This window comes from Camponotus floridanus, unplaced genomic scaffold (assembly GCF_003227725.1).
Source record: "Camponotus floridanus strain SB8 unplaced genomic scaffold, Cflo_v7.5 scaffold3, whole genome shotgun sequence".
NCBI classification, from domain to species: Eukaryota; Metazoa; Arthropoda; class Insecta; order Hymenoptera; family Formicidae; genus Camponotus; species Camponotus floridanus.
In genome coordinates, this window is record NW_020229436.1 from 1,624,488 (window position 1) to 1,650,603 (window position 26,116).

The 26,116-nt window shown below is 35.2% G+C and overlaps 2 protein-coding genes across 4 annotated transcripts; one reads left to right on the top strand and one right to left on the bottom strand.

Annotated features, from left to right (window-relative positions):
- Positions 1-153: 153 nt before the first annotated feature.
- LOC105256300 (transformation/transcription domain-associated protein) lies at positions 154-24,923 on the bottom strand. Of its 3 annotated transcripts, XM_011266103.3 has the most exons (13): positions 24,701-24,923; positions 24,427-24,593; positions 13,925-14,078; positions 13,521-13,820; positions 13,246-13,440; positions 5,267-13,138; positions 3,711-5,096; positions 3,201-3,375; positions 2,880-3,111; positions 2,693-2,786; positions 1,779-2,327; positions 1,114-1,327; positions 154-910 (listed from the first exon to the last, which is right to left on the bottom strand). In XM_011266103.3, the coding sequence occupies exons 3-13, from the start codon at positions 14,045-14,047 to the stop codon at positions 570-572; spliced, it is 11,481 nt and encodes a 3,826-aa protein (XP_011264405.1). In that variant the 5' UTR covers positions 14,048-14,078; positions 24,427-24,593; positions 24,701-24,923; the 3' UTR covers positions 154-569. The 3 variants fall into 3 exon arrangements, with proteins under 3 accessions (XP_011264405.1, XP_011264402.1, XP_011264403.1); XM_011266100.3 differs by lacking the exons at positions 24,427-24,593; positions 24,701-24,923 and adding an exon at positions 19,713-19,786; XM_011266101.3 differs by lacking the exons at positions 24,427-24,593; positions 24,701-24,923 and adding an exon at positions 15,451-15,517.
- On the top strand, positions 14,768-26,116 carry LOC105256299 (NACHT and WD repeat domain-containing protein 2). The gene is made up of 26 exons (XM_020029073.2): positions 14,768-14,870; positions 15,002-15,090; positions 15,476-15,592; positions 15,828-16,031; positions 16,157-16,301; positions 17,072-17,297; positions 17,363-17,561; positions 17,861-18,103; positions 18,214-18,411; positions 18,585-18,724; positions 18,857-19,459; positions 19,529-19,634; positions 19,700-19,872; positions 20,053-20,272; positions 20,432-20,644; positions 20,868-21,069; positions 21,160-21,283; positions 21,348-21,701; positions 21,806-22,024; positions 22,107-22,253; positions 22,327-22,532; positions 22,611-22,810; positions 22,958-23,127; positions 23,215-23,373; positions 23,563-23,752; positions 25,640-26,116. The coding sequence occupies exons 1-26, from the start codon at positions 14,768-14,770 to the stop codon at positions 25,787-25,789; spliced, it is 5,100 nt and encodes a 1,699-aa protein (XP_019884632.1). The 3' UTR covers positions 25,790-26,116.

The window sequence follows — 26,116 nt, forward strand, 5'->3', positions numbered from 1 at the left end:
AAATCTTTACAATATCATATATTTCAAATGTCCAAGTTAGTTATAATCATTGATATTTGATTCAGATGTCAATGGTTATAATAAATAAAAATTATATGCATTAGATTTATTTTTCGTCTCTCTCCCTCAAAATAATTATTTTTACTATCTCTATACAAATTATTATTTAAAATATAAAGCTTATACAATATGCTAAAAAGAAATTGGAAAAAAGATTTTATATTACACTGAAATATTATACCTCTAAAAAAACGGATCCATGGATAATGTAATAAATATACACGCTAAGAAGAGATTATTGAAGTATATAAAATTTGCAATTTACAGTTTTGTCTTATCATGCTGTACATGTCATCCAATAATACATATATATATGTATATATTAACTATAAATAATATTTTTTATCTTCAATTGTATCTTTATTTTTCCCCCATTTTGTAATAACTTTTCAATTCAGAAGCGAAGGATAGTATTGTGAAATAATTAAAAAATAAAACAAAAGTGACAACAATCGTTTCTTTTTACTCATTGGCAGTACGAATTCTTTTAAGGTCGGACGTACTCGATTTTATAACCAAGGATGCCATGAGGGATCCATTCTGCAAAGATTATCGTGACTATTGGCGGCAGCAACTAACGTACTGACTTTACTGTCGATACCATCGAAATTTGCGAGGGAATTCAGTCTTGTGACGATCGCAGTAACTGCACGGGTCACCATTGTTATCAAAAGCTCGCCCTTCAAATCGGTCGGTGCTTGTGACGTACCCTCGGCATCCTCCTGCTGTTTATGATCCGCGATCACCTCGTCTCGCAAAATCGCTCGAAGTATCGCTTGCAGTTGGAACGTGGGCTGAACCAAACAACGCGCTGTAGCAATTGCGCTGGCAGTCAATGGTCCGCAAATTCCTGTACAAATTAATTGTGAATTAAAGCGTACTCGAGCCCTAATTTGATAATTACTTTCATACTACTGAATTTACAAAAACAGTGAAAGTATTCGCTTTATAAATACAAGTACATAAAAATGCATCTGAATATATAAAAGACGGTATTTATATATTCAGATATTTCTCATCGCACCACAATGAGAAGATTATATATAACTGTACCTGTAGTCGTAAGAAATTCGAGGATATTGGGTGTCAGGCGAAAGGGTACCGGTCTGTTCGCATCTAACTCTCCGGAAGTGTCGTCAATGTCAAACTTGAAATATGCAATATTTATCAGACCGGAATCCTGATGCACGTACATCATATCGGGATTAAGCCGCGTTAAGTGAAGCACGTACTCGGCAAAGCAAGTCAGAGATAATTGTAACGTGAACTGAAAATAAAGAGATAAACATGTATATAATGCACAATATTTATCATCTTATATCGATAGCTAAATTCTTTTGATACGATTATTTCTTTTATTTCTTTTTGTAACTCAAATATATATTTTTTTTCTCTCTTTTTTTTGCATTATTCATAATTATGAAAAATTCTTGTAAAAAGAAAAGAAAGCATTCTTTAAGTTTTTATTTTTACAGAAAATAAACATCACATCAAATGAATAAAACAAAAAATTAAATCTTTTAAATTATTGTATTAAAAAATACGATAGAATTATAACATAAAAGACATAATGACTCAAATAATTTATACAGTTTATTTCTAGATTTATTTAAAAAAATATGCGTATATCTTTATACAATACAAAATTAATTCAAATTTAATCAAAGAAGAACTTGTGATATATTTAAGTTTTAAATCATTAGTGTTTTAATATTTACCATTTTTCTAAATGTCCAATAATCGGTGGCGCCAGGGAATGTCTTTATGGCCCAATCTTTGAGCATAGTTTTCGCAACCATTGAAGATTGCACTTCTTTCAGAATATCTCGCAGGACTTGATGACTGGCTTGCGTGCCTCGTGCTTGTACGGCGGCTAATTTCTCATAATATCTAGCGATGGGCGCATCGTGCTCCATTCCCAGCTTAGCACAGCTTTGTTTGTAAATGTCCAAAAGAGAAATGGCTGCCGGATTGTCTTCAACGAGTCTCATTTGAGGTGAAACGGCAACAAGCCGTGGTACTGTGAAGTGTAAGAATCTTCGCGATGTTTCTTTCTGTTTGGTCAAATAATGATTCAACATTCGCAGTAGTTGTAACAGGCGTTCTTCGCGCCTGGCGTCTCCTAAACCGGCATCGTTCACTACTAAATAAGGGTAAAGTCGACCGTTATGACCTCGAATCCGTAATCTCCTAGCGGCTGTGTTGTGTCGTTGAACGACTTCGACACGTGGCATAAATCTAGCTATCTTTACCGAATAATGTGAATGCTGAAAAAATTAAGATTTAGAAAGATTAAGAAAGATTAACAAAGTAAGAATTTTTCAGTTTGATCTCTAAAGTTTATCAATAATATATTTATTATAAACATTATTATAAACAAAAACATGAATATAAAAAATGACAAATATATTATATTTATTATATTTATTATATTTATATATTCAATCTCTAATTTTAAGTCAATCCTGATTAAGCAAATTCTCCATATTTTATTCTCCATATTTCCTTCGATTTCAATTTATATTTTTATGGCACATATATAGAATAAGAATGTTTGTTCGCGCGAACTTATATCATTGTTAATTAAGAATAAAAGAATTAGTAGAATTTGACTTTTATATATTTTTCTTACCCTAGGTATTAAAAATTCACCAGGCAACTCAACTTCCGCAGTTTTCAAGCTAAAATTACTCAAGAAACGACATTTTTCTTCAATTAAGAAAGACCTGTGAAAAAACATATCAATTTGAATCGTTATTTCAATAAATCGTGCATATATGCATATATATTATGCAAGATTATTAAAATCTAAATATTACTTTGGCAATTGCTTCGTTTTTTCTTCGAGAATCTTTATCCACTTCTTTAATTTGCTGATGAGATTATGTAGTAACCTGGCACCAGGTACGCTAAAGTCAAAGTCACTAGTAAATTGACCTTTCATCTCGTGAAAAACGGGATCTTGTACAGTCGCTTCGGCTCTACGTGCCAAAGATTCTGATCCTGCCGAACTAAACGAATTGCTCATATTTTGCGAGGACGAGATATTTTCTACAAATCATAAAGTATACATTTTAGAAAAGTTGTTTCTTTTCCTAATCTTCGTTTTATAATGATAGAGAAAGCAAATGTAAATTTACCAATTCCAATACCAAAAGTCGATACAAGTTTCTTTACAAAGTTGAGAGTATGCGGAGTTATTGTCGCTTCACTAACAGCTCCACGGTTCTCGAATGCTATAGCGTAACATTTTGCGAGACCTTGCCTCAATTGTCTTAAAACTTCTTCATACCATGTTTCACGGAACCATACCATCTAAAATATAAATTGTTTCTTTTGTATGAGAAAGAAATTTTTAAATCTGAAATATTTTAATAAGAATAAATTTACACCAGTGTTAATTATATTTAATTACGAAAAAATTTAATTTGCTGCCATACATATACACACAAATTTTTCCAAAATGCTTGAATAAATTTTGAATGTATTCTTTAATAAAGAAAAAATTTATATAAAGATATAAATCAAAATATTAATCAATAAAATAAAAATAAAAACCTCTATTTTCATTATAAACTATTTCTTATTTTTACTATATGATCTTTTTTATGTATATTTTACACTATAATTCATTTAAAAAAAAAACCAACCTGATCAACTATACCCTCCAAACTAGATAGAACAGTTGGATGTATATCTCTTTGCAAATGCATAATCTTTGAACATCTCCACATGGGTGGAGTAGCCCGGGCCATAGGTGCTGTGATATGACTTGTTTCCACAGAAACTCCTTGTTGCGGTGGTACATTACCTGCAGAAAGACCTCGATCTTCCACGCCATCTTGGCTCTTTCCTGCTGCCAGTTCACCACTCTTATATCTCTCTCTCTGTTCTATCTTCAGTGTCAAATAGAGCGTCCTTATAGAAAAATAGACCGCTTGCGGAAACATGCGACCTACTTGACTTAGCAAATTTAATATTATATTATCCTCGTGACGCACCAAATACATCATTAGTTGCGGTACCCAAGGTAACCATTGTATTGCTGGCACACCAACAGCATACTTATCTACGGTCTCCATTAAAGACGATTTGTCGTCATCATATGTGAGTAGCCAAAGAATTTTAGCAATATACTTCCTGGATTTAGATTCATTTTGATGACGGCAAGCATGCAGATAGCAAACAAGTGCACTTATACCAATGCTTATTTGACGTGCGTCACGTATGAAAATATGTTCGAGATAATCGCCCCATAAGGACCATGCTTTGACTAGAGTGTCATGCAATTGAACTGCCGCGGAAAAGTTTTTGTTAGCCTCATCTGAGCGGCCGAGTTGTGACTGCAGTAAACCTTTCCATGCACACAATTCTGCAATCATTTCTTTAGTAAAGAAGCTCATATTCGTCGATTCGAGCATATCTAAACCCTCTTGCAACTCGGTCTGTCCACCCATGGTGGCCATCTGCAGATAACATTTCACCTGTTGTCGAATTTTTTGGAAACAATCTATCATAGGTACACTTGTAGGCGTTGAATAGATCTTTGCCAATGAATCCAAACATACGCCATAAAGATTTTGTTTTCTTGCAATTTTACCAAAGTGAATAATAGCTTGCATAGAGGCGTGCACGCCAAGTAATGAATGATTGGTAGTTTGATCCTGTTGAGTATCATAGTGATTGGAAATAAAGGTGTAATGATGTTGTCGCCATGTAAAAATATCTGACCAGTGACTGAGATCATCAGCTATCACAGGTAATCGATTTCGCCAAGTCTTAACAATGGCTTTCATATCGTGTAGCGAAGTATTCCTGCCATGTAAAAGTCCTTGATGGATTTGCATCGCTTCCTGGAGTTCCATTATTTGTTGAGCCGCTTGCAGCAGCGGTTGATGGACATGGCTAACAATGTGAGGAAGTCGACGCCATTCGCGCATACAGGAATTTGATGCTGATTCAACATAACGCTCCACAATACTAAGATGCTGTTCCTCGCTGTTGCATAAAGTTAAGAATCCACGATACAAATTAATCTACAAAAATTAAAATATATAATTTGTCGAAGTATTTTCTTTTAGTATTAAAAAATACATTCATAAGTGTAAAAAGTGTATTACAGAGCTAAGAGTATAGAAATCAATAAAAAGAAATGAAACATTTATATATTTTTTATAAATAAAAAGATTGTTAGATCGGTTTATACCTTCCAGGACATTTCTTTTGGGCAATTATGCTCCACTTGCGTAAGAATCTCCTTCATTACGGGCCAATTGGGAATACGCCATGCACTCTCTAGAACGAGGAAGGGATTCTTATAACCGTTACTACCCAATTCTAACAAAATCTCCCACTGATTCAATTCTTTCGCGGTGCGTTCCCAATGACTTTCCCAGAGAAGTACCTCCTGATTGAGAAGATAGGGTGCAGAGCCTGTCGCAAAGTCCTGCCGGTATTTGCTCATGCACACTTCGTATGCTCCTTGAGCCTGTTCGAAGAATCCTTGTTGTTCCAGCGCAATTGCATGCAGGGTTTCCTTATAGTGCGCTGGTCTCTTTTGCCAAAGACCCGACCACATATCTTCTTCGCAGAGCAACGAATACATTAACGAAAGCATATCTACTACTTCATAATAAGGGCCAAGATATTCGGTCTGTTCGATTTCGTCGGGTACGCGACACGAATCGGGTTCGCATTTGATCTTCATTTGATTACCGACTAAATTAATATCTGTTGCCATTTCGGAGGCCATCTGCTCTAAACTCAATGTTATTCGGTGCCAAACATTGTGCGATTTGCCTAGATATTTCATTACCGGTGGTGCTATAGCCACTGGTGGATCGCAGTGCGCTAGTGCCTCTAAGAAGGTGCCGAGCGCACTCGGATGGCAGTCCTTTTGAATGACATGCGCTCCGCTAGCGACAAACGGCGGTACCTCCGCCATCACGGCTTTAAGATAAACCTCATCCAGGATATTCCATATTCGTGGAAACATGTCTAACCAAACGCGTTCCGCTAGACTCGTGTCCATGTGACATAGCTGCGCGGTCGCCAGCAGCAACTGTTCCGTTCTAATCTTCTTTGCATTCTCCATAAAACGTATTTGCTTGGTAATCATTTCTAAAAGATCGAGTTTTTCGGTGATTTCCTCGGCGGCAGCAGTGGCACTATTCGCAGATTCCGAGACGGACAAATTAGACATCCAAGCATCCATTTCAAGGAATATTTCTTTGATGTCTTTGTCGGTCATTTCAATGTCTTGCGATTCTTCACCAGCCTGATCGAGCTGACAGACAAAGAGCGTTTGTTCCTCGCTATCTTTTTCCATACCTCCGTGCATGATGGACGTAATGCTGGGCAGCAAAAGGTCCTCATTGGTCATTTGTACTTGAGTCGCCGGATTGACAGTGGCCAGTAGCAGCTCGATGCATTGTTTGATCCAATAATGGGGTCCTATATTTTCCCAGTTCTGGCTGACGATGATGTATAAGATACGATCAGGTAAAAGTTTCTTCATCGATCCATCAAACACCTCGAAGAATTTCGCCCTTACTTGTGGTTGCCCGCAGCGTAGACCGGCCAGAAAGGCCGATTCCAATTTTGACGTTAATTCTGTTAATTTCAAGCTCTCATCGCGATAAACATAATTAATTAGTTCCAAGAACTGTTTATTCAATTCTGAATCTTCGGGAAAGCATTTCTCGACATACTGCATCATTTTTATCAATAATATAGATTTTTCGCGTAAACTGGGCGCCTGATTGATCGCAATGGTGGTCTTATTTTTCATCCATTCCTCCAATATCTTCGTAATAGCTTTCATTACCTTGGCGTCTTGCGTCTTTTCAATCAAACCGACTAGAATTGTGCCTATAAACGACTTACGCATATCGACGCCCATTACTCCCACTCGATTTTTCACTAAATCAAGACTGAGAATCAGTAATTCGCTTGTTACGGGATTGGCTTCATTTTGCTGTGTATGTAAGTGCTCCTTGGTCATTCTGTGTAATACTTTCATAAACGGCGTTATCATTCGATCAATGTAATTAGGATTATTTGTGCAGGCAGCTTTAAGCATCATGAGCGTGCCAAATAGCGAACTAGGTACGGCTGTCGGAGTCTTTTCATAAGTGGCCAGTCCTTCCGTTATAAATCTACCTACGGTTGAATATAGTGTGTCCAACTCCTCGTATTTAGAAGATACGTTCGAGGAAGTCGATTCAGCCGGAAAAATTGTCATCAGTCGTGAAAGCAAGCCATGCACCAAACGTATGATTTTAGTATTGTTGTTGGCAATGCAAGCACCTATCCCGCGTTGCAATGGTTTAAAGCTTGCAAGTATTTGGTCACGCTTCATCACACCTAACAAAAATGTCAGTACTTCCAATGCTGTGCTGATATTACCATAGTTGGGTTGATTGCTGTCTACACTAGCGAGAACCTTATCGAGCCAAGCTAGTTTGAGATCGCATTGTTCGGCGACCCATACATCAGGTTTCAGAGCCATTTTTAATAGAGAAACGCAGCGTCTAGAAAGTTGCTCGCCTGGATTACCATGAATCGTCGTTACATCGTTTACTTGACACGCCAAGCGAAGCAGAAAATTTAGAACCGCGTCAGCATGAGCCCTCTCGATAGGTTTTACGGATCCTGGTTCCATTCTGGGTAAAATGAGAGGTACAGGACTGTTACCGGATGGTGTTGTCTGAGAGCTCATGCGCTTTCCTGACGGGTCTTCGGTGATCGGCCGTTTATTTAAACCCGATGATTGCACGATCACTTTATTACTATTTGATTCCGCAGCCTCAGCTTCTTCCTTGATTCTATACAATTCCCATTTTATAATAACCTCTGCAAGCTCAACGGCTAATCTCCTATGTTCGATCGTGGCAGTGGGACTGAATCCCATACGTTGAATCGAATTCACTATATGTTGAACCAAATGATGCCTGACTGGATAATAAACTTTATAATGTCTCACGACTAACTGTAAAATATGGAATAATTGTTGCATGGAGTGCCCTTCTTCCACGATAATCTTCTTCGTCCAGTGTGTCAACATAGTATTACCGTCCTCCATCCGCACAGGCATTGCTGGTGTTAATATTTCTAGCGCCTGTCGCACAACGTTACGCGCGTCAACGGCATGCGCTTTCAATAAACTATGAAACACTTGCAAGACTATGCGCTTATGGATAGCAAATTTAGCTATTATGTGACTAAGAAGAAGATGACCATGATATCTAGTTGTCGGATCTACGCAATTCTTGCCTAACAAGCAAGGCCAGGCAAATGTCATCAAACGACGTAACTTATTACCTTGCCTCTTATTGGTCACATCGTGAATGTGTTGCGATGCTTGCTCTACTAAAAGACAAGAGAATTGCAATAAAGAAATGCGGACACAATCAGCAGAACCGAACGGATTGTCTGGATCGATGATCTTGCTGATAAATACCGATACTACATTTTCCGGATTGTCTTGATAAGGCATAGGTGCACCTCCGACTAGTTTAGTGCCCTCGCCTCTTTCAAAGCTTATCGCAAAACACGGAATAATGATCAGCTGCAAAACATTGGCTTTCAATTCTTGCGACATATTATTCGTAGGGAAGTGTTCAACGAAACGGAAGAAAGCACTTCGCTTCCATTCGACTGTATATTCTTGTGCTACCGTATTTTCTAGAAAATCTCTGAGAAATTGAAAATCAGGTACGAAACGGGTGCAAGTGGCTCGTAGCAATTGGAATAGCAAATCAATATCATTTGGTTGATGTCGGAAATAATGCAATAAAATTTTAACGATATGCTTCGGCTCCTTCCAGTGACAGTATTCGACGCTCTCGACTTTCTTGTGTAATGCCTGATAATCGTCATTGCACCAAATCTGTTTTAATGCTCCCACCAATTGATTCTGTGTAGATAGCCACTGTTCGTCGAATTTGATAAGTATGCCGATGATTTTAATCGCTCGATATTGCAATTCGCTTTTTTCCATGTGAGTCAAGTTAGAATTCGTTTGCGAATGTGCGAGTAACATTGTGACGAGTCGCGATGTACTGTTGTGTAAAATATCACGAAACGGTTTAGCATCCTTGTGTCTAATAAGATATTCCAGATACCTGCTCCACTGTTGGTCCTTGATATTGTTATCATGTAAGAACAGATTTAACGTTTCTGTCGGATAACGTAAAAGGAATTTCATCAAAGGTACCCTGAAAGGACTGGATACCTCGACTAGTAATGATTTCTCAGTTTGCAGCACAAGTTTACAAAGCACGTCGATGAATTTGGGAGATGCCGTTGGGACTTCATGAAATATTCCTATAATTGTGGTGATCTTTTGCTCGTTTTCTCCGGATTTTGATATACCCGTGGGTTTTGACGTATTCTTCTGGGATTGAATCAGATTTTCCAGCAATTTCTTCAAATGTGCCAATAGTTGTTCACATAAGGTAACGCTAAAGGTACTCGGAAACAGTTGCGTTAAATATAATAATCTTCTAACACAATTTAAGCTGAGATTCCTGTGATCACCTAGTGTTAACAGCATTGGTCGCATTATTGCGTGAACTGATTCCATATCGATCTGAAAACCGGCAATGAACATTTTCATACATTCATAAGCCGCCTCCTGCAGTTCGGCGTTGGATTTTTCTAGAGTTTTATAAAGAACAGAGAATATTCTCTCCCGACAACCAACGATGTAATGACAGGCCGCGAGCGCTCGCAATGCAGATTTCCGCAGGGGCATCAGATTTGAAATTGATTTGTAACAAGCTAATTTACTGAAATTAGCTTCATCTGATTCGCAAAGATTTAACAGTTCATTAAAAAACACCTTGTGCTCAAATATACTCAAATCGATGGTGAAAAGACGTGGATTCAAAGTAGTACAAAATGTATTACCATCCATTAAGCCAATTTGTGCATTAGCAGGTTGATGTTTTAAAAGATGCTTCTTGGGCGGCATCATATCTGCTAAAACTTCCTTGTGTGGTTCCATTACTTCTGTTACCGATTTATTTTGTATTTCGGCCAACTGACGCAACGAGGCCATGGCTTGTTCTCGGACAATCGTGTGCGGTGACGTTACCTGTTTGACTAACTCGCGGGTGACTTCATATAAGCTCTTATTTTGTGCTTCTATTAATTCTGCGTTGCCTTCTTGAATACCAGGATTAACACAAACTCGCAGCATCTTTTCCAAATTGTCCTTTGCCATGTCAATAGCACCATTAGAAACCTCATCGGTTAGATCCATCATCACGAATACGAGAGCCTTGAGAAAAACAAATAAATGATTAAGAACCCATTTAGTGGCCATTCGCTCAAACAGAAATTTGATCGCTATGCAACCGCCAAATTTGGCATACCAGGCGCGCTCGTAACACAACGAGCACATTTTCTCTGCCAGATATTCCATGAGAGGCAATTGGCAGGCCCGTTCTTTGGAACCTAGAATATTCGTCGCCGTTTCTAATATTAACACAAGTGTCAGATATCCCGCTTTATATAATTCTTTCTCATCGTGAGCCATTATAACAGCAAGAGCGTCGATTAGCACAAGTGGGTCCTGTCCTTGCGTATCTTTACGAACTTCTCGTTCCGTCCAATTGAAGAGACCTGCTTGTTGCGCTATGGCAATCATGGTGTAGTGTCTTACAACAGAAACGACAGTACCGAGTACTGACGGTCGTAAATCCTTGATCTCCGCAGCGATAAACATACCGGTCAGCGCAGTTTGTTGAACGTTTCGCGCTACGATATCGGGGCACTTATAATAAGGCTCCTGTTGATGCGGTATTTCGCCCTCTTTAAAACTTGGATGCGCAAACAATTTGTGCCATAGATGAGCAGTGTCGTCCAATCTTAAAGATGCTGCTAAATAGCAGTATATGACTTCCCAGGATTGTTTTCGGTAAAACAGATCTGTACTGGATTTCAATGCATTATATGCAGCTTCGATCACTTTTTCCATCGGGAAATCGATGGGTTGAGAAGCTCCCTCGAAGTAAACTATCACGTTAGGCGAACTAGTTTCGCGATCATTATATTCTAACTTCTGAGGCTCGATCATCATTCTCCGATTTCCACCGCCAAATTTTCCAAGAACTCGAAAGGCTACGTGAGCTTGATCGGTAGAATTTTGCAACGTTCTCCATAAAGCTTGCATCAATTCCGCACGGATTGGTTGTATGTGCTCATATAAAAAATCAGGCTGTAAATTATCGACACAGAGCTCCAGAGTACGAAGACCTTGGCTTACCAAACAATAACTTCCATTGAGAGCCGAAACAAGAGGGTCCATTAACATCGGAAGATATGGGAGAAGCGAACTGAGACGCACTGGTACAGTTAAACATAATTCTACAAAGAGATCTTTCATATGCTGTCGGTGTAGACCAGATTGCAATCTGTTTAGTCCTTCTAACATATTAGGAAGTAATGGTAAAAATTCTTGATATAATAAATCGTGAGATCCGCCGCCAATAGATCTAAATAATGCGCGCAACAATAAAAAATAATTGTATGGTTCTTTTGCCGACATGGCGAGTTCCATAGCGCGATTAACGATTAAATTTAAGTGTGGTCGTAGCATTTGCTCGTTTTCGGATGGAAAAAGCGAAACACTCCCAAAAACGAGTTTAAACAATCTTAAGTACAAGTTACTACGTTCCACATTGGAACCCATATCGCTCATTCGCTCTAATAAATATTCCACCAATATAGTAGCAAAGGTCGATGAGATTGTATGACTGGATAAAAAGGCACTTCCGATTATTTGCAAAGCACAATTCTTGAAGATTCTCTCGACTATGTAGTCTATAGTCATAGAAAATATCTCTTGAAATGTTTGAGGACTCATTTGCGTGAACACGTTACCGAAGAGCTCCAACACCTCTTTTTCCTCTCTTGTTCGTATTTGAGATTGTCCCGGTCTACCTGGTTGTACAGCTGGACCGATTACGGGTGGACCTATCGTGTAGATATCTAAAGCTGGTAATGCCCATTTAACGAGCTGTATGTAAATCAAAGTCTCTTTCGGTTGAAGTTGATTGGGCTGATGAGTTACGTCACTCGTTCTACTGATGCAATTAGATGTTATAGCTTTGGCACCATGCACGAGACTTTTCACGAGATTTCTATAGTCCGCTACATTATAACTCATCGCCTGTGAAGTCGGAAAACCAAACTTTGATTTTGGTGGCTCTTTTTCTTCGTTCACATCGATACATGGTTTTGCTGCATCCTCAGCTGTATTATCTACTGGAGCAGGCCGTAACTGTTTCGCTTTATTTCGTAGAATCGGAATGTAGATCTTAGCAATGGTCTTAAATTTCAAAACAAATACCAACAGTATACGCATTAATAATTCTCGTCCTTGAGTACTGTTTTCTGCATCTGATCTCTGTCTAACTGTGTCTACTAGATTCATCAATAGTTTGCAAGATACCATTTGAACTGCCGTAGGCAAAGTCTGATCAAGAAGATTCTTGCCGTACAGATGTACTGCTCTAGACACATCACTGAGAGGTAATTGTAATCTAACATGATGAACTAAATCAGCAAGCGTAGAATAAGCTAATGGTCTTAGAGCCTCATGTGCCGTCCAACCATGACCGATGAAAATATCTTCGTTGAAGAAGATTTCCATGTGCGGGATAAATTGATTTCGTAACTCTGTTGCTAGGATATGACGAGATGCGATCACTAATTCTTTGCGCAAGTGCGCTACTTCCATGGGACAGAGAGTAAACAAACCTAGAATGCCTTTGACCAACATCGAGCTATTTTGAGATATTACGTCCTGATACACTCTTATGACATATGCAAGAAACGATAATGTCTTAACTTGAGCACCCATGAAATCTACAAAAACCTCCTTATTAAATCCAGGAGATGCTCGATGTTGAGGACTCGGCTGAAGCGATATAGTTGTTATCACGATTGGGACAAAATCCGATACGTCCTGATGCACATTCTGTTTATATAATTGATTCATTAACACCACAATTATCGGCAATTCTTGAAGCACTTTGAGGGATAACACTGCTTTCGGGATCAAATTGTACTGAAAACAGTATAATATATTTTAATTTTTACTTTTTTTCATTTCTATAAATGTTACGTAATTATTCTTTATATAAAATCTTATTAAAATAAATAGAATATACTTACTGTCACGATAGTACCATCGGCTGCTTTCTTTTCACTTTGGATCGCTGTAATTGTGAAAGTTTCTTTCAAAAGAGCTTCTATGTTGATCTCTGACAAATCTTTCACTCGTAGAGCAGGACGTGGTTCAAATATTTTTGATAAATTCTTTGGTAATTCACTATACACAGACTTAACAAATTGCAAAAAATATTGTATCTAACAAAAGAAAAAAAAAACGTTGAAATTATTATTTTAGAGATTTGAATTACGAATAAAAGAAAAAAGACATTACTCACTTCTGGATTAAATGTCGGCTTATATTGTTTATGAAGTTCAATAATGATACGTAAACATACTAAAACATTTTCTTCATTATCTGTTTCTAACAATTTGGACATGAGAGTCAAGATTTGCCTGACATATGGACGTAAGTATTCATTACTCGGTAATCTGTGTATCATTTCTAGAATCAACTTTCTGACTTGTTGAATATTGTATTCCGATATGAAATGTGGCTCTCCTTCTTGCAATATCTTTAGAAAGATTTTCATCATATGATCGAGAAATGCCGGATATTGCGTCGAACACATAATGATCTGCATAAATTAATTTTTAAATATGTATTATACTTTCCTCAACAAAGATTAATTAAAAAATATTATGACTAGATAATTTTTAATAAGATGGCTTGTTTCAGTACCTCAAAATTTTCTGATAATTCTTGGGCTGCCTTCAGTTTTAGCTCGTCCTTTGAAACTGGATCACCCAGCATAGTCACGTATGAACGATATTTGTTCATTTGTGTCACTGGATCAGATGCCATTTTGAATATTATGATAGATCCTTGGTAAGCACTATAAACAGTTCATTATATATAGAAAATCTGTATACGAAGAAATCATACATATATATAATACATACAGAAATGTACAGTAACACTTAAAGTTAAGACATGAATTGCTATAACGTTTATCTTCATATTCTTTTAATTCTTAGATATCTAAGACTTAGAAATCATAAATAATATGTACATTTTACTATCAAATGTATTAATTTTTAAGTGTTTAATAATTTATCTAATGTAGCACATATTGTATATTTTTTATACAAATGCTAAATTATCTAAAGAAATATATATGTGTTTTAAAATCAATGAATTCGTTATACTGTATAAACAAGCCTTAGCAACCATCTTGCTAAAAACCTTTCATATTCACACATACAGTATTACATATAATTGTAAAAAGAAAATATTTTTTGTATAATTTTCAAGGGATGTAATTATGTATAATAATATCGTATAAATTATGGCAGATAAATAATATAAGAGAGAATTCTACAAAATAAAACATTTTCAAACAAAATGTGTTACTGCCTCTGTATAGCTCAAGATACTATATTCTTATTATAGATATATAAGACATTGACAACGCTCTGGTCTCAGTTTATTGATATTGTTGCAAGTGATAAGATGCGAGCTCTCGACTGCTTTAAATTTTCAACTGAGAATTAAAGAGAAAAAAGGTGTATTAAAAAACAAAAAATGGACGAAACGACAATCGATTCAATTTTCTCAGGATCTTTAAAGTCCTTACCACCCGTTAGTTCGAAAATTGTGCGGATATTTACAAGTTCGACCTTTACTGGTAAATTATTAATAATCACGATAAGAAACAGTAAAATAAAAATATTAAAAAATTTAATTTAATATCAACGATATAAAAAAAACATAATAAAATAGGCGTCAAATTATAAAATAATAATACATATATTTTAGACACAACAATGGAAAGAAATACTTTAATGGCTCAATGTTATCCTAAAATCAAGGACTATTGTAGGGAAAAACACGGTTTAGAATTTCAGGTAAGATTTTAAAGATAATGTAACACATAGATAAATGCTTAACCGACTAATGTGTATATAGTAAAACATGAGTCATGTATCCCCACAAGAAAATTGATTTTCACAGTACCAGGTACCGGTTACATATATAATTAAGTCTTTTGATGTTGATCCTTGATAGAAACATAGCTACAACTTAACAACTGAGTATTGAGACCATATGTTATACAATTTGTTACATATGACTAATTAATGATAGCTGCGTTTGCATAAATTATTGTTTTGTTTAAATAATTATAAATAATTCTTCTCATATACTTCACTGTTAATATAAATTAAAATGTTATATTATTAAAATAGAGAAATCAAAATTTATATTACATGATGGTTAAATTTTCTTCCACAGGTAGTTGATATGAGATGGGGTGTACGTGATGAAGCCACTGACGATCACATGACTACAGAGCTGTGCATGAGAGAAATAGAAAACTGTCAGAGATTGTCTATGGGACCTAATTTTGTTGTAAGTAAATAAAGTATTGCCCTTAAGTGATAATTTGTTTGATTTGTCAAAAATTTTAAAAGTGTTCGATAAATTTATATCTCGACAATCATGGAATAGACTTTAATATGCTATATAATTTCAGAATCATAATAAAATTAAAGAATGAAGAATTAAATATCTAAATATCTAAATATTTTAAACTTAGGATTCTTGCAAGAAACAAATATAATTAAATATATATTTTCTTGCACAGGTATTCCTTGGACAAAAATATGGATACCGTCCTATACCGACTTATGTTCTTAGTTCGGAATTGGAAATGTTGAGAACAGAATTGGATAGTCAAGGGATGGACGTTAGTGTTCTGGATAGATGGTACAAGAAGGATAGCAATGCTGTGCCACCTACGAGCATATTACAACCGATTTCATCTATTCTTAAAAACTTTAACAATAAAGTAAACAACTTTCAATTATCATTACAATAATCATGTTCGCCTAACATGTATCAGATTAATTATTCTTATCTATCTAATTATCCTTTTTACGTTTATATATTTTTGTTAATTTGTATATCTTCAAGAGAATACCTAAGTTGCAACAAGAAGATCAAGCGATCTGGTGGGATACTATGTGCAAAATGCAAAAGTTATTCAGAAAAGGCGCGCAATCTTTGTATAATACTGGAAAGTTTGACAAGGATACGATGCACAATTATTTCATGTCTGGTATGTAAAATAGATCTAATACATACGAGGTCTGTAAATAAAGTAATGAGACTTTTCCGAGATGTGTGTGTGTGTGTATGTGTGTGTGTGAACTTTTATTTATAATTTAACTATAATTTAACTCTGTCTCCTTCAAAATAATTCCCTTGGGAAGTCACACAGCGCCTGAGCCAAAAATTCCATAATCTAAAGCACAGAAAAACATTTGTCCCCCTGCCCCTGTATTCGCCTGACCTGAGTCCCTGTGACTTCTTTCTCTTCCTGAGATTGAAAACTCATCTTAAAGGACATCACTTTGATAGGACCGAAAACGTAAAAGCGGCTGTAATCGACCAGTTGAAGACCATTCGGGTTTCTGAGTTCCAGCACTGCTATAAAGACTGGAAACAATGTCTCAGGCACTGCGTGGCTTCCCAAGGGAATTATTTTGAAGGAGACAGAGTTAAATTATAGTTAAATTATAGTTAAATTATAAATAAAAGTTCATCTCGAAAAAGTCTCATTACTTTATTTACAGACCTCGTACAAATTAACGTATGAGAAAAAAAATAACTCTCCTTAATATCAATTGTCAAAATGAAAAATATAACAATTTTCATGGAAACAATTTTCAACATAATTTTTGAAATACTAACATATTACATTTCAAATATAATATGAAAATCAATTTTCTATTTCACAATAAAATTATTATTGGGATATTAGAATGATATTAGGCCGAGATATTTTTTATTGTAATGGAATCATAAAAAAAATTAATTTTCAAACAGTGACCGAACGGGAAGTAATTAATGGTGTGCTAAATGTTAAAAATACGAAAAACCATTGCCTGGCGTATGTACGATATATAAATAACATTAATCTTCAAAATCTGAGGAAGGCAAATTTGTTCTTGGATATAGCTAATAGAAGTTTGGACAATGAAGCCTCTAAATTATTGGCTGACCTCAGAGATGAGCGATTACCGAATAAAATCGAGAGTACAAATTTACAGAGGTAATATACAAAATATAAACAATTCCATTAACAAATACTTCAATTATATGGAGAACGTTATATAGATATACGGTGGAATGGATTGGAAGAGAAGGTTTAGATCCTGAGACTCATAGTGAGTATCTTCAGCATTTTATAACTCACTTCTACAGAAACATAGTGAAGCTCGTAGATCGTGCCATGAGAAAAGAAGACAGTTCTGCACAAGGACAAATAATAACTGAAATTTTGCAACACCTACATGCTTGCAATAATTCTGTAAAGGTAAGAGTTTACAAAAGATTTAATGTAACTAATAAATGTCAAATATTAAATTAATGTAAGAAACGATCTTTTCTTAAAAGTTATCTGTTACATAAAATTAAAAAACAAAATTAAAGAGAAAAAAAAAAATGAAAAAAATTGCTCTTTTTTGGGGCGAAAAAATATGATTGTCTTCATTAAGATTATTTAAAAAAATTATTAATAAAAGAGATATTTTTCATGCATTTAAATTTTTAAGTTCTTATATATTGTTTTTGATTCTGATTTTTTGTGGATCATTCAGTATCTACTTGTTACAGGTATTTTATGGACGTGAAGATACTTTAGAAAGAATAAAAAATCACATGTTAGGCAACAGCGATAAGCCATTAGTATTGTATGGAGAAGGTGGATGCGGCAAGACTTCTTTGTTAGCGAAAAGTGCTGGTTTGACAAGTAGTATCTGGCTCAGCGACAGAAAGCCAATCAGTATAATTCGTTTCCTTGGCACTACCCCCGATAGCAGTGCACTTACTCCCACATTGATTTCAATCTGTCAACAAGTGAGTGTTTTGTATGTTGTTTAAATTCTTCGTTTCTACATGACAATTCTTCATTCTACAATTTTTTTTTAAATGACAACATTGAGAAACAATTCTATCACTCTTTTCAGATCTCCTACAATTATGGATTATCGTTTGAAGAGATTCCTGATGATCTGGTACCGCTTACAGCTTACTTTAAATATTTGTTGACTTTAGCTACCACCGAACAACCCATTCTGTTGTTTTTGGATAGTGTTGATCAATTAACAGGTGTACAGGGCAATAAATTGTCATGGTTGCCCACGAGATTACCATCAAATTGCAAGGTAAACGTGAATATAATTATTGTGTGACAAGCTGATAGAAACTTCTAATAAATCATACTGTTTGGAAGTAGAAGATCCAATGCAATGTGACACTGGATGTTTTTATATACGAAAGAAGCTCTTCTAGCATAACATATATGTATATTTCATTATCAAATATATAAATATTTCAGATGATTTTATCATGCGCAGCAGAAGAATCAAATCCAGTGATTTCCAGAGATTATCAGTTACTACGCAGAATGATAGATACTGAAGAAAGTTTCATTGAAGTAACTGCCTTGGGTGAAGATCTGGCTATGGATGTAATAAGGTGAAGAAATTCATTATCACAATTATATTGTTAATAAAGAAGACATCAAATTAATTAAAAAAATATATCCTTAACTTCTTCAAACTCCTTTATATTTTTTAAACATCTTGTTTATTATTATAACTTTTTCAGAATGTGGATGAAAACAGCCAGGAGAGATCTAAATAATTATCAATGGCGTTTAGTAGCGAACGCTATATCAAAGTGTTCCTTGCCGATTTTCGTAAAACTCGTGTTTGCAGAGATTTGCAGGTGGCGTAGTTACACAAAACCAGCAGACACACACTTAGCCAGTACAGTGATGGACAGTATAATGATGCTGTTCGAAAGAATTGAGAAGCAACACGGCAAGATTCTGGTCTTCCATGCCTTGGCCTATATTACGGCCGCTAAGTCGGGTTTATCAGAATCTGAACTCGAGGATCTAATTTCCTTGGATGACAAAGTCTTGGATGATGTCTATCAATATCATTTGCCACCGGTGAGACGTATTCCACCTCTACTGTGGACCAGAATAAGAAACGATTTGCCCAATTATCTAAGCGAAAGAGAGGCGGACGGTGTAAGTGTCCTGAATTGGTATCACAGGCAATTCAGGGACACGGCCAAGGAACGTTACTTCAAAAATATGAATATGGCGATGTATTTTCATTCGATGATTGCGGATTACTATCTGGGAATTTGGGGAGGCGGTAAACCAAAACCTTTCAAATATACCGAGATACAGAGACATCGGTAAATACAATGAAAATTTCATGATTAACAAGACATTAAATAATAATAACTTTACATTATGATTTCTAGATTTAATTTAACAGACAAAGAAGGTGTAGCCGACAGGAAAGTACCGGAACAACCACTAGCGTTTTACTCAAAGGAAGGGACTATTTCGAGATACAACTTACGGAAGGTACTTCAAAGAATATGCTAAATACAAATGCTACAAAGACATGTAATTTTTTTTCATGATTATAGTTTGGCGAATTACCGTTTCATTTAGTAAGGGCACGGCGCTTCAAAGATCTTTTCCAGAATGTTTTGTTCAATTATGAATGGTTGCACGCTAAGCTCAGCTCTTGCCCCTTGCAAGCTGTACTTTCTGATTTCGAAGATGCCTGTAATTTTATTGACGATCAAAGTTTAGTGAGGTAAGATAGCAAAAAAAGTTTGTGAGAGAAAATATTTCTAATTTTCTCAAATATTCTTGTTTCAGACATATCAATCTTTTAGAAATTTGTATTCTTTTAAATATCATATAAATTACTTGTTTTTTGTATGCTATCTTTGTTTCTGATGTTTTTCTAATATAATCCAGAGTATCTTTTCAGAGAACTAATGTTGGTCGCTGATGCTCTGAGATTAGGTGGTGCGATTTTGGGAAATCATCCAGATATGCTTGCGCCTCAATTAATTGGTCGATTGTTGCCGGAAATTGGCGCAAATGTTAATGTGAGAATGTTACTTCGAGCATGTGATCAAGACGGCGTTAAGAACTGTGCTCTACTTCCTCTCTATCACTGTCTGCATACACCTGGTGGACCGTTAAAAGTAAATTATATTATATTTATTTAATAATGTTTCTTCTCAATCAGAGAATTTCTTTTTAAAGCGATTTATTGTTCGGATTCTATGTATGTACGTGTGCATAAAATTATAGATGTTTTACTTCATCATGAAATATTTTTCGATTATGATGCTGCTTTCTAGTATTCGTTGGAAGGCCATCAGTTTGCAGTATTCGGATTTTGCTTAACATCAGATTATCGATACATAGTATCGATATCCAATAAATTTATCACCTGGGATTTGAGTACTAGCGATATGACAAGGGATGTTAATCCTGGCGTGGAAGGTATAATGCAACGATTGGTCTTAAGCCCCGATAACAGATATGCTGCAGCTTTTACAACTAATTATCAGGTAAAATAAGCTAATATATATTAACTCTAAGAAACCAATTGTTGAGGAAAGAAATAAAACACTTCTGATTTCAAATTAAATAAAAAATAAGACTCATATTTCTTGAAGCTTATAAAGTTTAAAAAATCTTGCATTTACTTAAAAATCATGAATATTTCGAATATTTCACTAAAAAAATATTAAATTAGTTGAAGAATACCTCACGATGCATAATTTCCCATAGACTGTCGTTCTGAATACTTTGACAAGTGAATTTGTCGTCATTGATAATCCTTTACCAAACGAGGATGAGGTATATGGCGTGCACTTGATGAATCAATATGCTTTTATTTACGGGAAATTAGGATGGTGCAGATTCGATTTGCGAGGAAATTTGCTCAATACTTATAGCAATCCCGAAGATTCCAATAAATGGCCAATTTTAGGTAAAAAAAAAAAAATATTTCGCGTTCTACGTGAATACTTTTACTTGTGTATTCCTCATTTCTATTCTCCTATATTCTATTCTCCTATAGACGTGGAGTATACGAATTTGGATCTCTACAGAATCATATTCTGGTCGGGGAGTCTTGACGACACGCGTATGCTCTTGCATACTTATATGAAGAAAACATCATTGGATCCATTCGAATTTCACAGGTAGAAAGATAGAATTGAAGCATATTCAAGGAAAGAAAGAGATAATAGCAATAAACTATTTCAGTGCCATGGTTATGACGAAGGACAAAAATATTTTGTACGCGTGTACAAGCAAGGACGATTACAGAGTCGTGAAATACAATAGTGACGAGACCTCATCTTACTGGGAAAAGGTTTTCGATATGCCACGAGCGTACAATGACGATGTAGAGTACTTACTGCAACTGAAGTTGGACAGAGAGGAGGAAATGTTATTAGCTACAACTGGAAATGGGTTTATCGTATGGTTCTTGGAAAGCAAAAGCGATGCGCATGTATTAATGCTGCCGAACGGAGTGAGGAACATTAATACGCGAATGATGTGCTCGAATTCTGTCATGGTCAGCGGCACTAAGAATTACGCTGTTGCGGGTGTAAGGTGTGTGCTGTAATATTGCTCTTGTCAGCTCTCTCTCATCAGGATTAAAAAATAGAAAAAATTGAGAAAACACAAAGTAACATGATTCAAATTATCTTTGATAGGAAAAATCTATATGTTTGGTCGCTCGAGACATCTGATTTAGTAAAGATACTAGATGCGCATTTTGCAAGAATCATCCAACTAGAGGCATTGACCATCGGAAATTGGAACAGCGTTGTAACGTCGAGTATTGATAGAAGTGTCAAAGTATGGAACATCAACAATATTTTCGAGCAAGTTCATGTCATCGACAGACATGAATTGCAGATAGATATGATAAGGTAATTCTACGTTTAATTGAGCATCAAAGTAAACCACTATGATCCATTAGAATGTATGTGATTCCTTTTTACTGCAAAATAGTTTAGCCGAAGAAGGTAACTTGGCTGTCACGGTTACTAGAGATTGCGTGGGTATTTGGGATCTGCAAACAGGCAAATTAATATCAAAGCTAGCCGATAGTCCGTTGGGGGCAATTGTTACACATGCTTGTATTACACAGGACAGTAGGTAAGTTAATTTCACCTAATTAATAAGTGTAAAAAAAATGTAAAAAAAATCAGCACGACAACTTTATTTTCAGATATATCCTATCGACGGAATCAGGTAATGTTCTCGTGTGGAACAGAATTACAGAGCAAGTGCTGTTCAAGGAAGAACAAGCAAATGTTAAACAATTAACATTGATAGAAAATTCGTCAAAGTTCTTAGCCATCTCGAGGCCTAACAATCCTCCGGGAGTGGAAAACGTACGAACTACGGCCACCCTTATTATGAGAAGTATTCCTGGTAGGGAGAAAATTGATGCTTTCATATCATAAATATTCTAAAAGAAAAGTGGAGAAATATATTTTACATGTATATTAGATGGCAGAACAATATTCTCTTTGGAATATCCTGTAAGAAGTAATACTGGTACACCTTTCCGACAAGTTGTGATAACATCAGACGATGCTTTTTTGGCGGTACCAGCAGCTGATAAGGGGAATAGAGATTGCATTATAATTTATAGTGCTAAAACAGGAGCATTAATCAGTAAAATACCCATAAAATTACCTGGATTTAAGGTAACAGATTAATAAATAATTCGTTCATTATTTTTATAATTTGGAACAAGTCAAATTTTCAAATGCAATGAAAATTTAAACACAATATAAGTTTTGTCAAAAGAATGTTATAAATATAATCATGTCGTTAGAAAACTTTCTCAACAGGATATTTTATGTATCACCCCTATGCCCAACAAATCACAATGGATAGGGATTATTGGCTCTGATAAGGGTACAATTCTTGATATTAATAAAAAAAAGATTATACGCACAATTCCAAAATGGACTGGAAATATTAGTAAGGATGGCAAATATACTTTGTATGCTCCTAGCAGGTGTGTGAATATATGTAAATATGTGTGAATATGTGATAGATAAAACACATATTGTTATGCTAAGTGATTAAATATATTATATGTCAGAGGTGGTCTCGAACTCATAGAGTTAAAGAAGGGCACAAGCGTGAAAACATACATATCCAAAGTAGCTGAAGGAGTATTCACTGTTATTTCAATGTTTAATCGTACAGATGAATATGTGCTTTACTATCACAGTGGTCGAAAAACTATTAGAGTTTTCAGGCAAGTATTGCAAATTAACAGAAAAATCTAATAAGATTATGAATTTATAAAATTATAAAAGATTCCTTGAAAGATTACTCATCTTGTTTGCAATTATACATAATTTCAGTCTGTTAAAAAAATAAAATTGATTAAAAAATATAAAATATAATATATATAAATAATATATAAATAAAATTTATTTTATAGATCTTCAGACTGCGAAATAATAGCAAATTATAGAGTGCAAGCCGAGCTAAGTGCTATTGATAGTACACATGATGGCAAGAGCATTGTTTTGGGAACAGTCGATGGTTGTGTATCAGTATTGGCCATAGCTGACCCTAAGAAACCTGAGATGAAAGAGTATCTTGCTAACGTGCCATCTCGAGACGAAGAGGTAAGCAAGAAAATAGATTCAAAAAATATTGATGTGCTAGATTATGCTTTTTGCATTACTACTTGGACAATTAAATTTTATGTACAATCGCTATTCATGCGCAATGCATTCTCTACGTTGTTGTACATTAACTTCATTTTCTAAGCTGTTTTCTAAGTCCACTTTTTACAATTAATAATACATGTTATATTTATGAGATATATAAATACAGTTTTACATCAGAAAAATAAATTATTTCAGCATGGCATTTAAAACGTTGAAATAATTCAAACAGAACATTTCAACAGAATCTTTCATTTTCTGTTTTCTTATAAATGCAAATTCTTGTGCCTTATAAATCATTTCAAGCTTTTGCTACATACTATTAAATTACATTCGACATAAATTATTTTTTTCTCTCATGTGACAAGTTATAACAGGTTAAGAACATGATTTCTACACTTTTATAAAAAAAATGGATTATTTCTTTATCAAAATTTCGAGAAGGAATACCTGTGTCTTTGATAGTTTTTTTCATGTATGTATATCTTTTAAAATTTTCGTAAAATATAAAAAAACAAGGTTTATGTTTACACGCGCTTTTTCTTAAGTTAGGTTAATATTACGATAAAAGTATGCGCGATTTTTCATCAAAGATTTAAGCTGAGGAGAAGTAAATCTTGTTGGAAACTTACGTGAAATGTCACCGAGCGAAGTCAAGTGTCCTCGTTTTGTGACTCAATCGCTTATATTTCCGTATTTTGAGAATAACCGTCTATTTTTCTTCATCGAATGGTGTCCTTGAAAAGTCAATTATAATCAATCTCGTAGTTACCGGGACAGCTCCAGCCTATTCATTCTCCTATAAAAATTAATATAGTTTATAACATTTCGTATTATTTTAACAATTTTTCGTTTTTCAAGCATGTATATTAAATTATACACATGTTGCATATCAACCATCCATACCTATCCCATTTGTTACCGGCGTAAATTGGCTGATGTCATTGAACAAATCCCCTTTACTCTTTAACGACAATATCTGTCCTCCGATGTATCTACGACGACTGGTATCAACTTTAGTAAAAAGCAAGTAGCTTTTGCGTTCACATTCCCACTGTCGATGAACAATAGAGGCAAAACTCAAGAACACTGCTTTCGCGCGATACCTCGTGTGGAAAAGCAAGGTTGCGTTCGAAAATCCGCTCATTTTGCGCAAGCGCCAGATGCGTTCGAAAATCTAGTCAGCGGGTAGAATAGTTCTTAACCAATCGGGATAAAAAGAGCAAGGGCTTCTGATTGGTTAATCGAACATTGTTACGTCTGACAGGTAGATTTTCGAACGCGTCTGACGTTTGCGCGCCAAGAGCGGAGTGCGCATGCGCGTTGCGACCTAAAATGTTAGGGCAGGTGAAAAATATGAATTTTTACACGTGCACGAGATTCCCAGGTAGAACATGAAACTCATAATGACATCATTACTCATCATGACTTTATTTATCACTTAAAAATTATCTAAAAAAATGATTAAAAAATGAGTTAAACATGAAAAAAAGAATCATAAATTTTTAAGTTCAATAATCGCATTATATAATTTTAAAAAGATTATGTTGCTTAAATATAATTAAAATTTACATGAATAATTAAATAAACAAGTAATTGCGTAATATATATAAAAAATGATGATTATTATGATTGATTCTTAAGATTTCATACGCGAAGTATATATATTCTCCAACAGAATTCGCTAGAAATTGTTTAATATCAAAAATAAGTCACTAAAACATTGCCAAAAGTATATCAAAAAATGAGATCATTATGATTTTTCTAAAATGATTTTTAAGTGACGTAATGATGTCATTATGAGTTTCATGTTCTACCTGGGTTATTAATTCTCTTACATTTCAGTGGAAGAAGAAAACAGAGAAGCATCGGGCTGCAATAAAATTCAAAGCTGCAGCTCGAATCGCCCGTGTAACTTACGATTTATCGGCGAGCGTGAAATCGACAAATGACGTTTCGGAAACAATCCAGGAGATGGACGAGAACATGGGGTAATAATTGATTTTAGCGATCGTAGTCTAATTGCTGTGCGATACACGCTCGTAGTTGTACATTTGTTGTCTATTTAACGCTGAATCGCGAAAGCGGCAAGCTTGGTCCTTCAACGATTTCTTTCGACACAACTTATGACACAAATCTGTAATTGATGGACGGCTTAATAAAGAAAAGGCGATATATACATATAATACCACGAGTACAGAATTTATATTACATTTATTTTTATGTCTTTTCATGTAACTCTCTTCTTACAATCTCCCACAATTGTTCTTCTCATTCTCATCGTTTCATTCAAAATGGAATTAAAAAGGGAACGAGATGAAT

Excerpts from the sequence above, each read along its gene's own strand:
- LOC105256299 (XM_020029073.2), top strand. The coding sequence starts at position 14,768 with ATGGACGAAACGACAATCGATTCAATTTTCTCAGGATCTTTAAAGTCC. Across the intron at positions 15,593-15,827 it reads CTATGGGACCTAATTTTGTT|GTATTCCTTGGACAAAAATA; the intron begins GTAAGTAAATAA and ends TTTCTTGCACAG. Across the intron at positions 22,533-22,610 it reads TATTATGAGAAGTATTCCTG|ATGGCAGAACAATATTCTCT; the intron begins GTAGGGAGAAAA and ends CATGTATATTAG.
- LOC105256300 (XM_011266100.3), bottom strand. Across the intron at positions 13,441-13,520 it reads AGCCGACATTTAATCCAGAA|ATACAATATTTTTTGCAATT; the intron begins GTGAGTAATGTC and ends TTCTTTTGTTAG. Across the intron at positions 2,787-2,879 it reads AAAACGAAGCAATTGCCAAA|GTCTTTCTTAATTGAAGAAA; the intron begins GTAATATTTAGA and ends GTTTTTTCACAG.